Consider the following 14,176-nt stretch of genomic DNA (forward strand, 5'->3'; position numbering starts at 1 on the left):
TTCACTCATTTACATCTTTAGCTTGTACACAGGTGACTCTACTTTCTGCATGGTTAATGCCTTGTAGGATGCCAGCAACGGATTTGACATTTGGTCCCTCACATCTCTTTATTATTTTTTCTAAATCGCCAATCAAATGTTTTCTTATTCTCATGGCTAATCCTGTAAAGACTTGGTTGCAAAAGTTTCACTTCCACTTTTGACGCCCTAACATTGTAACAAAATCCTACGGTTTTGCAACACTTTGGCCTCTTCCTTGAGTCTTGTTTGGCGGTTCATGTTGGCCTACCCTATCTTCTCTGTCTGCCATGGTTGCTGTACATGTAAAAGAGAAAAACTATCTCAATTCATTAATATGTTTTCAGCAACTTAAGACAATGTGACTAACATGTCATCAAAAACTAATGTAAGTTTGCTAGACCTCAAGAGAGAGCAACCATCCAATCATCTTGCCCCCTCATAAATGGATGGTTATAGTCGTCATAATCTACGTGCAGAAATAGGCGTGGGATGGTAGGTTTCCTTTTTCCATGTCCCACTCTTTCTCGAGTAAGCATCTATCTGCACTATGATCATTCGCAACATCATGCTTTGTATGCGAATGTTGGTATTTCACACACACTAGTGCAGTAACCAACAATACCTACATGTGTACTTATCAAGACCCTTTGTTTGAATCTACGAAGTGAAGGATGCTAGCTAGGTTAGACATATCTAACATAAGTTTAGACATACATTTTATACCTATATATGATCAACTAATTGTTCTGAGATAAGATACTATTAATATACGCACATAAATGCATAGTATAGAATGCCACAAATTTCTTCTTACAAGCAAACTAGTATAGTCTGTAACGATCTCTAGCATGTAATTTGCGGGTTGATAGAAGATGGCAATTGCAAGCTACACAGCCGGCTAGACTTTCAACGAGTTGCTATCAGCTCACGAATGCAAGCCACAACCGGCGAAAGCCAAGTATTTTCATCTTCCTATTACCTAATAAGTACATATAAACTATAATATATCATTTCCAATTTCTTATCCATGTGCGAGTAGTTACTAATCGGCATATGAGGACCACCCACTGGCACATGGTTCGAAGGTATTTTGTATCCATATGCGAGTAGTTACAAGCTGTCGGCATACACGGACTCTCCACTGGTACATAGATACTTACATTCAATCTCATATATATATTTTTACTAGTTTTTTGTAACCTATAGGCTATATAGCTAGTAACATACCAAAAAATGTGAGATTTCACTAAATTTTAAAAGCTAATGTCTACGAAAAAAACTTTCTTTTCTTATATTTTTGTGAAAATAACTTCAAATATATTTTAAAGAAAACATTCTTTAAAAAATAATCCTTTCAAATTACAAACGATAAACCATCAACTGAGAGCTACGCATTTATCCATTTTGCATCCTAGTGTGGGTAGATATCAATTGGTTTAAGCGAGCCCACCATTGACATTGGACACTTTTTGAAAGGATATAAAAACTCACAAATTAGCTTGGAAGCTTTCTTTATCCCTTTTTTCTTGTCCTTCTTTGTTTTTTTCGACACTCCAAGCAGAGCTAGATTCTTGGGAATGTAAACAGTACGAAAACGCTGCAAAGTATATATAAGAAATTGCATTGCGCAATATGTACCAAAAACCCGTGCGGTACATGAAGCAGACCGTGTAGTATATACATCACCGCATGGTATAGGTAAACATCGGGCAGTATACCTACCCTTGTACCGCACGGTAAGTGGTTTTATCACGTGATAACTGGCTGCAACCGGTCCTGGTAAAAAAACGTGACAAGGCCGGTTTAAATTGCTCCAAGGGGGGTCAAAAAGCATTTAAAATGTTTTAATTTACAGATCTAAAACACCCGTTTTAATCCCAATGGATTCACAAGGGGAAACTTATGATATCACATGAGTGTACAATAGGGTTTTTTTTAAAGATGAGGCATAAGCTTATACATTAGGGGTGGGGGGCCTTGACCTCTGTGGGGGAGAAGAGGGAGGGGTGTAGGGAAATACAGGTTTTTACCTCCTAAACATAAAAAATACACACATACACATTTGACTAGTCATGTACCAAGTGTGCATGAACTAAGCCCAACCTATGGCTAGTGTTAGGCCATGGTAAGGAAACGAATGAATATTACCCATTGTTGAATATTTGAAGATGGTCTAATCAATATCATTTAAATTTTCTTATGGTCTAATCTAAATAATTGAGAAAGAACATAGATTTAAGGAAAGCGGGGACATAGTACGCTTTTGGTGGTACCCTTTCAAGCTTATAGGGGTGTTTTATTATGCTACATGGACCGTATATAGGGGGTTTTCTTGAAGTTCATGCACGCAGGTGACGTCCCCCTTGTACTAAGAGTGAATCCCTGGAGTTTTAATTCCCTCGCAAATTCATGAGCTTAATTAATGTGATTGTGGAAGTTGTAGATTAAATTCAGTTTTTAGCATGTGATCTTTGTTTGCATTTTTAAAAAATGTGGGATCATTCTAGTAGGAGCATTAGATTGAAAGCTATATATTTTTTAAAGAAGATGAAAAATGATGAGGAATCTTCTTGGAATCTTAGAATCCTATAGCGTGTGAGGCACAAAGTCGAGAGAATAAAACTCCTAAGACTTTCTTCTCCGAGTGGCCAAACTTTTAAAAAATTCAAGTGCAAAGTAGCTCTTTCTCATTTGTACTAACAATGCTCAAAGTCAAGAGAGTATAATTATAATTGTGCTATATTCGAGAATCGAGAGCTTTGGTTTCTTGTGGTTTTGATATGCGCTACGGTTCAAAAAGATTGATGCTCTGCCGATTATCGATGCTTGTAGCCAGAAGACGGAGGAAGCTGACCATGGTTCTTTCAACGACAACGACATAAGAGCGACCTGGAAAAATTATGAGAGAAATTCACAAAGAAACGTGAGGTGGCTGATAATTGGCTTGCTACAGGTGAGAAGTTAGAGTATGAAGGGGTAGAGACAGGGGGCTGTTTTGATGTGCTTGAACATGGAAGAGATCGACTTGGGCGGAAGCGTGAACGCAGGCGGTCTACATATGAAAGGGATTATTTCCTCTTCAAGGTAGCGAGTTGAGAGTAAAACAAACCGTACAGTCCTACAGTGAAGCAAGCTTCAACCGAGTTTCATTAGCTTCATCCAAGCGAGTTGAATCAAACGTTGCGCCGAAACTCGTACTCACGCGTACGTAGTGTTTTGAACAGCATCTTCATAAGGAATTGTCTGTATGCCTTCCTCCAAGGAGTCCACGCCTCCAAGCCTGCCTTTCCGCTGCCGAATATTCATTGTTTTTCTTGTATATGTATCATGGAGCTTCTTCTTTTCTTGACAAGCGCAGAGCTCCGCACCCAAACTTTCCTTTCCCCTTCCTCCCTCACATCCCCCACCATGATTTCCGAAGTCGCTGCTTGGGGTGTGGCTTTCGCAGCTGTCGCCTTTTACTCCGTCATCCAGCTGCTCAAGAACATTAACAGCTGGATCTATGAACCCAAATTGAAAGATGGGCAACCCCCGCTTCCTCCCGGCAACATGGGTTGGCCCGTCTTCGGTAACATAGTTGCCTTCCTCAGAGCTTTCAAGTCTGGAAACCCTCAAGCCTTCATCGGGAGATACGTCGCCAAGTGAGTGTGCTCCTGTCCAACAGACTCGCTCATATGTGGAATCATTAGCAAGGAAAGATGGATTAATCTTATCGATAGATGGAGCGCATTGCCCGCCTTTCGACGTTCGGTAACCAGGAGGATTTTCCTTTTATGTGTTCGATAGCCGCTGTGACAGAGGTTTCTTTTTCGGTTGACGTCATTACTGTGGGAATACACAGAGTTGTGCGCATACGAGTAGAAACCGTTCTATATTCATTGATGATAGCTCGATTACATAGATGTGCCCATGACGGTTGACAACGGTTGTGCCGATTGGCATCACACCGTAAGTGTGTATAAATGTAGGACTTTACGGCTTAATTCCTACACTCCCCCTTAAGACGAAAAGTCTTATGAGTAATAGAGCTAGGATTATTGTGCAGAAAGAGATGCACCCCCACTTTGGTGTGGTGCTTCGCATGGTTTTTTCTATATGCTATAATAATTACAAGTATGCAATGCAATCTATCCAGGATCCAGTTCAGCATGGATTATTAGCAACATAATCAATTTTGTGTTTAGTTTTCTTCTGATAACTCCGGTATCATCCACTATCTTCATTTCTAGAGCTTGTCTTTTGATCTTCATTTCTCGATCTTGACTGCAAATACTCCCCTTCAAGTGAGAGAAAATGAATAATTGTAGAATAAATAACATACTGCTCTTCACTGTGTCAATATCATTGCTGAATTTTTGGATTCTAGTCGTATAGTTGCTTATGAGCATAATAACCAGTTTCATATATTCTTCTTTTTCAGCTTTTCTTGGTGGTTCTGATTGATCATTATTACTTTCTTCACAAACATGTGCATGCATTTCTTGATCCGTCATTGCAAAACTAAGAAATTGGCCATCTTGGGCTCTAATAGAGAAAGCATCTGCAGCAACTTCAGTGACTAGTACACGATCTCCCCCCACTTCAGCAAAATTATAGGCTAGACCATTTCTGATTGCGCCGTGGAATTTAGGATCTTTGTCTGCAGGTACTAGATAATTGTGTTTGCGTGATTACACAGGCACAAGATCATCTAGATCATCAATCTAGCTATGGGCTTCTCCGATTTCAGTACATCCATCAACATCTTTATATGGTTCAGCTAAAAGATCGTATTCATGAACTTCATATTCATCTCCATGATCAGCCTTGGAGCCCTCCTTAGAATCTCCCTCTCATTCTCTGCCAAGATGTTCTTCATGTGAATCATGTCCTTGGGCTTGGTGTCCTTTGTTGCATGCGATGTTCACTGGCTCTTTTGCTTGTTGGAATTGCTCCAAATCAAGGCTTTTCTCAAATTTCTCCCCAGGATGAAACTGAGTGCCGATGGTAAGACACAAATGTAGGGAAGTCTTTCTTTTCACCCTCCAATAGGGCCTTTTCATCTTCTGCAACAGGATTATGAGGGGGAAGGCGTGCACTCCTTTGACATCATTAGTATATTCAAAATGCATGGATGAAAATTGAAATTGTTTACCAGGATCGCCATGTTGTGGCTTGGATTCGTTTTGTAGTTTCCCTTCTATGAGTTTTTGCAAGTCTCCTTTGCACGTATCTCCTTTTGTGGGTTTGTGGTGGTCTCGAAGCCCGTCTTTGCCATTTTTGGGCAGGGGTTCTTCTCCTACTTTTGGCCGGAGGGTGCCTTCTTCTCCATCCTTATGGACGATCAGGGACTGCATGCCCTGCTTTTCTCGTATTTGAGGCTGGAGTGAGCCTATTTCTGGGTCTTCTCGCCCATTTCCTCGACTATTTGAGGGCTGGTGTCCTGCACCTATTAATGCTCCTCTGGCCGGGATCTCGCCTTGCTCTTCGACTCCTCTTTCTATGGGCGGGAGGTTGCCTCTGTGCAGGACTGCATTATCTGCATTTGCTTCTTCATTGAGGAGAATCAACAGGACATGCCTGTGGCAAAAGCGTGGCTAGTTTGGGCCCCAGCTGGCCTCTGATACCATGTGGGAATACACAGAGTTGTGCGCATACGAGTGGAAACTGTTGTATATTCATTGATGATAGCTCGATTACATAGATGTGCCCATGACGGTTGACAACGGTTGTGCTGATTGGCATCACACCGTAAGTGTGTGTAAATGTAAGACTTTACGGCTTAATTCCTACAATTACGACGATGCCAAGATTTCTTCGAGAGCAGTAAATGGACGGAAAGAGCAAGGGGGTGATTGAAATTTGAATGTTTTTGGCATGGTCGTGATGTGGCCCTTTATTTGCGGGCCTGAGTGAAATAGACGCGATGCTGGACTTTACAAGCGATTTTCCAACCTTGCAGGTACAACAGGATTGGCGTCTATAAAGCCTTTATGTTTGGCCAAGCCACTGTGCTTGCAACAACACCAGAGGCTTGCAAACTCGTCCTCACGAATGACGACCTTTTCGTCACTGGTTGGCCAAAAGCCACCATAAAGCTAGTAGGAAAGAAAGGATTCACTTCTCTTGGGCCAGAGGAGCACAGACGCCTTCGCAGGCTCACTGCTGCATCGATTAACGGACTTGATGCTTTTCAGAGGTATCTACCACGGATAGAGAAAATATCCAGAGCAGCGCTTGAGTCTTGGGCGGATAGGGATCGAATCGCCTTCCTCCCCGAAGTTAAGAAGGTTATATTTCTAGAATCAAGATCTATCGCGATCTGTCTGTAAAAAGGGCCTATATCCTACTCATCTTGGCAATGCTTTTCTTGCAGGTAACGTTCGGTGTCATTGCAGACAGTTTCTTAAGTCTTAAAGCTGGCAAAACTAGCGATGCTATTGAAAAAGAGTATCACGACCTGAACTTGGGTCTCCGTGCTTTGGCGATCAACTTGCCAGGAACAGCATACAACAGGGCGCTCAAGGCAAGTACACGATCAATAGAATACGGACGCTAGGATGAATATATTGTTAGGAATTGAATTGAAAGAAAGAGAAGAGAAGAAGGCAGTGCATGCATGCGAGATAGAGAGAGTCATGAGCAAGGAAGGAACACGAGAGACAGAAAAGAGATGATTTATTATGAACGTCGGGATGAACTATATTGACGACTGAGTCGTGCGTTATTCTGTTAGGAAGTTACGTAATGGAGGCATGCATGCGCGCTCCATATTACGTGTTTATTGCTTTACACAACTTAGGATTAATATTCCAATAGCCCCCCTTAACTCCTAAGTTGTGTGACTCGAAGGATTCAGCTACTGCCAGCTCATTCAGATCCACCGACAACACTCCGAGTGTTGAGGGCTGGGAAGTGCTTTGGTCAGAACGTCAGTGATCATCGATTTGGTTGGAACGTACCTAGTGAGACCACGCCTTGATCAACATAATCTTTCACGAAATGAAACTTTAAGTCAACATGTTTTGTGTGGTCACTCTGAGTAGTAGTGTTGTAGATCGCAATGCAGGACTAGTTATCACTATGTAGAGTAAAGGGAAGCTTTAGCGGAAATCCAAGCTCTTGAAGGATACCTTTAAGCCAAGGCCCATCAGATAATGTTGCTGCGACCGCTAAGTACTCAGCCTCTGCCGTAGAGATGGCCATAGTAGGCTGCTTCTTGGAATACCAGGTTACGGGACCAACAACCATCTGATAGACGTACCCCGTGGTGGATTTATGTGTGTCAATGTCACCTCCCCAATCGGCGTCGCACCAGCCCGTGAGTTTGAGCTCGTTGGTAGATTGGTACATGATGCCAACCTTTTGAGTGTGGATGAGATATCGTTTGCGTGTTTGATAGGCATGGTGGTTCGGCCAAAAGGGTACAGTCCACGATGACTCTGAATGGTGTACTCAAGAGGTGAGTCCTCAGAGGAATTTGTGATGACGTATTTGTTACCTCTGAAGTCAAGCATGTAGCCCTCAGCTGTGAGTGCTGACACATAGATAAGGCTTTTGCAAAGCTTTGGAACCAGCAAGATGCCATAAACTCCAAGGACGGGGCCTGTTGTGAGTTGCACTTGCACCGAGCCAGCACCGGTGGCCTCAATCGGATGATCATCACCCAGATAGACCAAGATAGGGGATGGGTATGATTTTGAAATCATCAAGCCATTGCGCCTGTGCAGTCATATGTCGTGTAGCTCCGGTGTCGTTGTACCATTCTGTGTGATTAGCCTCAGTTTGAGTACTTGGTTCAGTTGTGGCATAGAACAGTCGCATTGGTGGTGTTTTTTTTGTGGCGACATTCGATTGATGGTCCTATGACTTTGGCTGCCAAGTTGTAGGACGACCGTTGTCGCTAGGAAACTTACGAAAACCTTTTCGAGCGTTTGTCTAAAAGTTGCCCTGAGAGGGTGTTGGGAGTAATGGAGGCAGGTTCCTCTGTGATGAATTGTTGTGCATTCGTGTGTTACCCCTGCAAGGCTTTCGATTGAAGCGGTTGTTCTTGGCCTAAACAAACAAAGCGGTGCGTTGGGAAGGGGATGACATGAGATTGTCCTTGTGTCTTCGCATCGTGTCTTCCTGGAGGATCTTCCCAAGTAGCAGGGATCTTGAGGCCTGCCTCAACCGTTTTATCAAGGAGTCCTTGCCAACGATCCAGGAAGTCAGGGACAGATTCATTTTCTTCAAGCTGTTGAAACAAGAGCTTTCTATGAGCATGGACCTGTGTGGAGATGTCCACATGATCATATGAAGTCTTCAACCGGTCCCAGTTGGAGTTGTGAATCACCGCAATGCAAGATGATATCAGAATGGGCTTTAGCATTGGCTAGGATCCAAGCTTTCTCAGCTATCACATCGGTCGATCCAGGGTTGACGTATGTGCCGGTGACTATGGTCCAGAGATTCGAGCGTTGAAGGAGGGCTTTCATTTTGATCGACCACAGTCTGTAATTGGCGTTTGTCAATTTGTCGATATTGTAGACTCGTTTGGTCAATTTAGAGGTCGAGGCCATGTTTCTGACAAGAAGTGGAGATCATGATCGGTTGAGTCGCTTAAGCAGAAGGGCGAAAGCGTATTGGTGCAGGAGGGAGATGATTTCTTCCCAGACGGTCTCCCAATAAGGAAGGAAGCAATAGAGATCGACTTGGGCGTTGGTCGTACGAGGATCGAAGTTGTCTATAGACATGAAGTTGGAGGGAGCAAGCAGAAGGAAAGAGGGGCCAACCGAAGGCGTCACGAACGGTGACCTCTTGATACCATGTTAGGAATTGAATTGAAAGAAAGAGCAGAGTGTTCGATTATGAACTTCAAACGTTGAACATACAATTGCAATCAAACAAGGACGAAGACAAACCTAGAGAGGGAGAGAATGCAACGTTGATCGCATGTTTCTATTGATTGAGATCGTTGCATATATAAGCTTGACGTAACTACCAGCCGGTGGATTTTACAACTGATTGCATGCCATGCTCCCCCAACGATTCACATCTCTCAACGTAGCTTTTCAAAATCCTAATCTAACATTGTGTTTATTGCTAATAGTGATTGACTTAGCTTATTCTAACATCCTCCCATAAGTCAATATCAAACTGACAACCTATCTGACAATCTAACAATCTTCTGAAAGTTTCACTCGAGAATAATTTCAGAGTGGAGTCTTTCTCCATCGAGGCTGCATTTGCTTCGCTCCTCCCGGTCTTCAAGTCCTCCATCTTCTTCCGACAATTGCGAGCAAAATGTCCGTATTTCCCGCAATAGAAGCACTCCCTCTTGCTCATGTCCACTTGGGAAGAGCTGCTTGCATTCCAAGCGCTTGGTACCTCCTTTTTCTGGCCTTTCTTCTTGAACCGGCTTCCTGCTGCATAGAGGGCCATTGGTGTAGTCAGGCCTTATGCTTTCTGGCGTTGTTTTTGCCTGATCTCGTCTTGAAGGAGAATTGTTGTGAGATCTTTGAACTTCATCTCTTCGGTGACAGCGCTGAGCATAACATTCAAATGATCGTAAGATTCTGGCAAAGTATTCAAGAACATCATGCAAACCTCATCTTCGGGAATGGTGGTTCCGATTGATGCTAGTTGATCAATGAAGGCTTTCAGCTTCAAAAGATTATCTTCAATGCCCATTTCCATGTTGATCACCTGACGCATTTTGAAGCCATGTCTGCCGGTGTGGCAGTTCACACTACCTGGTGGACAAACTTTATACAAACTAAGAAACAATAATGGCATGCAAAATTGATTGCCTTGATGAGAAGGAATTCAAAGTACCCGTTCCCTCATCGTGAGTTCAATGCCCAATCAGTCTGTCTCGCGGCTTTTTTTTCAGCCCGCCATCTTATGGGAGGCTTTCAACCCACGGACAAATATTTTTGGCTAACATGTCCTTGCCCCATATGCTATTGGTCCATCTTGACTAACATGTCCGGGCGCGCATATGCTATTGGTCCAAGGCTGCTCGCACCCCTTCAAATTGCATTGCGGAACATGGCCGCTGGGTAGTCTGAACCTTGCCTTACATAGGTTTCGTAGAGAGCTGCAAGCGTGTCCTGCTATTGGGCCCCCTTCAAATTGCATTTCGGAACATGGCCGCCGGGGTAGTCTGAACCTTGCCTTAGATAGGTTTCGTAGAGAGCTACAAGCGTGTCCTGCTATTGGTTCAAGGGTGCTCGCGCCCCTTCAAATTGCATTTCGGAACATGGCCGCCGGGGTAGTCTGAACCTTGCCTTAGATAGGTTTCGTAGAGAGCTGCAAGCGTGTCCCAGACTTCTTTTGAAGTCTGTGCGTTGCTCACATGTAGCAATTGATCGTTGACTAGATTACGATAAATCTCTTGCCTTGCCTTTTTTATCTTGTCGCTCCCACACAGCCAACTCGACTGCCTCCTCTTTCGGAGGCTTTGGATCGTCTCCAGTAACGATCTTCCATACTTCCTTTCCTTGTAGAATGCGTATCTTCCATGTGTGGAAGTTCTGGCCATCGAATCGGTCTATCAGGCGAAGAATTGAGGGCTCCATATCTTTCGTTGAGAGATCTCTACGCTGGAGCATTCACTTCATTCGCCTGTGTCAACGTTCAGCGCTGGCATCACCCTCCATTGTCAAAGTAGAGCATTTGGCAGCCGTCAGGCTCAGGAGGGAACTACAAGCTCTGATACCATGTTCGATTATGAACTTCAAACGTTGAACATACAATTGCAATCAAACAAGGACGCAGACAAACCGAGAGAGGGAGAGAATGCAAAGTTGATCGCATGTTTCTATTGATTGAGATCGTTGCATAACCAGCCGGTCGATTTAACAACTGATTGCATGCCATGTTCCCCCAACGATTCACATCTCTCAACGTATCTTTTCAAAATCCTAATCTAACATTGTGTTTATTGCTAATAGTGATTGACTTAGCTTATTCTCACACAGAGAAGAGGGGAGTGCATGCATGCGAGATAGAGAGTCATGAGCAAGGAAGGACGGAACACGAGGGAGTGCATGCATGCGAGATAGAGAGTCATGAGCAAGGAAGGAAGGAACACGAGAGACAGAAAAGAGATGATTTATTATGAACGTCGGGATGAACTATATTGATGACGGAGTCGTGAGTTATTCTGTTAGGAAGTTACGTAATGGAGGCATACATGCGCGCTCCATATTACGTGTTTATTGCTTTACACAAACTTAGGATTAATATTCCAATATATACTATCTGAAATTTTAACGACCTTTGAACAGGCACGCGAAAAGCTAATTGGCTATCTTCAAAAGCTCATAGATGAGCGGAAAGTGAGCAAGGAAACCAAGCACGACGTGCTGCAAGACCTACTTGACGCAGAAGATGAACAGGGTAGCCGTCTCACAGACGAAGAGGCTATTGATATCATCATCATGTACCTTAATGCTGGCCACGAATCTTCAGCGCACACTTGCATGTGGGCTATGCTACTTCTGTACAAGAACCCAGATGTGTATCAGAGAGCCTTGGTGAGTATATATCTATCCAATGAGCTTCTGTATTGTTTCTCACTCGGATGTTTGAGAGAACCAATCACAGTTTCGATCTGTAAATCTTCTTTCTGAAGTTTGAATTTGAGAATACCTAGATTTCGATGATAGCTGAAAACAGAGTGAATAGAATGACAGATAGGTTGCGTTCCTTTAACTTTACAGGATGAACAGTTGAAAATACGAGAAGATAAGAAGCCCGGCGAGCCCCTTACTTACGCAGAATACCGGCGGATGTCATATCTTTCCAAAGTGAGTGAAAATGCACATTGTACATGGATTGCTTATCATCGTCCGCTACTCCGTTGCAAGCGTTTTTATTGGCGTAAGATGGTGCAGGTCATCGACGAGACCCTTCGAATTATCAATCTTGCTCCTATGGTTTTCAGAAAGACACTTAAGGATGTGACATTCAACGGTAAGAAACAGTATGCCTTTTTCCAATGCAGCCCGCCTGAACTGTATTCACTGCCAATCACGAAATGCAGTTTGCTAACAGATAGCAACGATGGCTTCAGGATATACTATACCCAAAGGATGGCACGTGCAATGCTGGATGAGGCAAGTTCATCTAGATCCTGAAGTTTACCCAGATCCGTTCAAATTCGACCCCGATCGATGGGAGGTAGGGCAACCTCGACCGAAACCACCTCAGCTAGGATTATGTTGCCAATTGACGATTTTGTGTTCTTGACAAACAATTTGTGTTGTTGTTCCTATAGAACTTCACACCCAAGGCTGGGATGTATTTACCATTTGGAGCAGGCAGCCGGCTCTGCCCAGGGAAAGATCTTGCAAAGATGGAGATTTCAGTCTTTTTGCACCTCATGATTTCGTGTTTCACGTAAAGATGAAGCTCTAACTCCTTGGAGTTTAACATTGTGAAAGTTTTTATCCATTACATGCATCATCTCATATCATCTTATATTTGTTGGCAGATTTGAACCTTTGAATCCAAAGGCTCGGGTGATATACTTACCCCACCCCAGGCCTGCTGACGGTTGCCCAAGTCAAGTTAGGAGAAGAAACCCCATAGTAGGTTGACCAATGAAACCCAAAAATGCTAAGCATTGTTGATTAGTAGTAATATTGCAGAGATGTATCACCTTTCCACCCTTAATCTATCCATGGTCAAGCACCCGCAAGAGGGTTTATGAAGCTTGAACAAAACTCAGCACAAGCTCCCTCATTGCATAGCACATATATTGAACTAGCCCTCGAGTGCCTTCTCTTGAGAAGTCCATGCATATTTATGGATTTGACACTATGGCAATACATATATATTCATTCCCTTGGACATGAACCCATGTCTAACTCTCATTTTCTTCTTCCCCTAGATTAGGGGAGATTTAAGGGTCTCAAAAGGGCCTCCAATTAGTGTTTCCTAATTTCAAGGGATTAGAGAGGGATTTGAAGTGTACCAATGAGAGTGCTAGACACAACAAGACAACGCACTCACAGACGTACACACAGACATGTTTCTTTAACTTTAAAAAAAACTTACGGGCACGTCTATTTATGCGTCTACAGACCCGCATCATTGGTGCATCTATATAACAGATAGACACGCCTATAGACGCGCAAATAGATGCTCAGCTAAAAATTAAAAAAAAACAGAGAGATGCATACATAGACACGCTTATAGGCACTCTACAAAATATTTTTTGTTAATAAAAGTATAATTTTATGTGGTTGAATAGAATGTTGTGTATGTTGTGTATGCTATGTAATTACAAGAATCCCATTTCCACATTGTGTAATTCAATTCTTACAGCTAACCGCATTTTAACTAGCACGATTGGAAGCACGTCTATAGCCAACGATTACAATTCCGAATAAAACATTACAACTCCAAAATGTTTAGTTCATAAGGAATTCATTGATAGAACATTGCATTAAAAAATTGAAAGCCAAAACAATAAAAGGAGTGTATATTAATTCATAGCTCAAAAAGTGCTTGTATGTACATATAGCACGAAGCCAAGCCACATCCTATGGCTTTAAGTACAAAAAATAAGAGGAATATATATACAAGAAAGGTACAAAGCCAAGCCAGTGGCTTCAAGTACAAAAAAGAGTAGCTGGCACTACTTCTATGACTAATCTAAGTTCTTTGTGTCCTCGCTCCCTTCTTTGCTTCCTTCTTTGCTCCCTTCTTCGCTCCCTTCTTTCTCATCTTCTTTCTCTTGATCAACCACAGGACCCTGTAAACGAGGGACAACATGTATCAATGTGTGAAAAATCAAATCTTAATATTAACATTATTTAACTACTTTTAAATACCTAGGGAGCACTCTAGTAGTCCAGATATACTACTCCTCAGTAATCAACCCGTCATCATAGAAGTGCATGCCTCCATGTATCTCCTCTATGATGGTGGCAGTGGTAGGTTGTCTCGATAGGAGTAGGGTACATGCCCATGATATCAAGCTACAAGATAACACAATTTGCAGAGGGGTTAGTACAAAGAAACAACCTCCTAATAAACTATATAAATAATATAATCTGAGATCGATACTTATGAATTGGGCCTCCCATGATTCAACAATCCCTGCTTCAAAATGCATGCTTTCATATTGCTCCATTTGGATCCTTCATGCCTCCACGTGCTGCAGACTGGGGTCCGCCTTCGC

The 14,176-nt window shown here is 42.8% G+C and overlaps 1 protein-coding gene across 1 annotated transcript; it reads left to right on the plus strand.

Annotated features, from left to right (window-relative positions):
- The first annotated feature begins 3,429 nt into the window (after nucleotides 1-3,429).
- LOC147905409 (ent-kaurenoic acid oxidase 2-like) lies at nucleotides 3,430-12,391 on the plus strand. Its single transcript, XM_087380354.1, has 8 exons — nucleotides 3,430-3,662; nucleotides 5,963-6,290; nucleotides 6,377-6,526; nucleotides 11,274-11,522; nucleotides 11,709-11,795; nucleotides 11,883-11,961; nucleotides 12,062-12,168; nucleotides 12,266-12,391. The coding sequence occupies exons 1-8, from the start codon at nucleotides 3,430-3,432 to the stop codon at nucleotides 12,389-12,391; spliced, it is 1,359 nt and encodes a 452-aa protein (XP_087236480.1).
- Nucleotides 12,392-14,176: the final 1,785 nt, after the last annotated feature.

This window comes from Dipteris shenzhenensis, chromosome 1 (assembly GCF_047967505.1).
Source record: "Dipteris shenzhenensis isolate YYH24624 ecotype China chromosome 1, Dip_SZ_1.0, whole genome shotgun sequence".
Taxonomy (NCBI): Eukaryota; Viridiplantae; Streptophyta; class Polypodiopsida; order Gleicheniales; family Dipteridaceae; genus Dipteris; species Dipteris shenzhenensis.

Excerpts from the sequence above, each read along its gene's own strand:
- LOC147905409 (XM_087380354.1), top strand. The coding sequence starts at position 3,430 with ATGATTTCCGAAGTCGCTGCTTGGGGTGTGGCTTTCGCAGCTGTCGCC. Across the intron at positions 6,291-6,376 it reads TCCTCCCCGAAGTTAAGAAG|GTAACGTTCGGTGTCATTGC; the intron begins GTTATATTTCTA and ends CTTTTCTTGCAG. Across the intron at positions 12,169-12,265 it reads TCGACCCCGATCGATGGGAG|AACTTCACACCCAAGGCTGG; the intron begins GTAGGGCAACCT and ends TTGTTCCTATAG.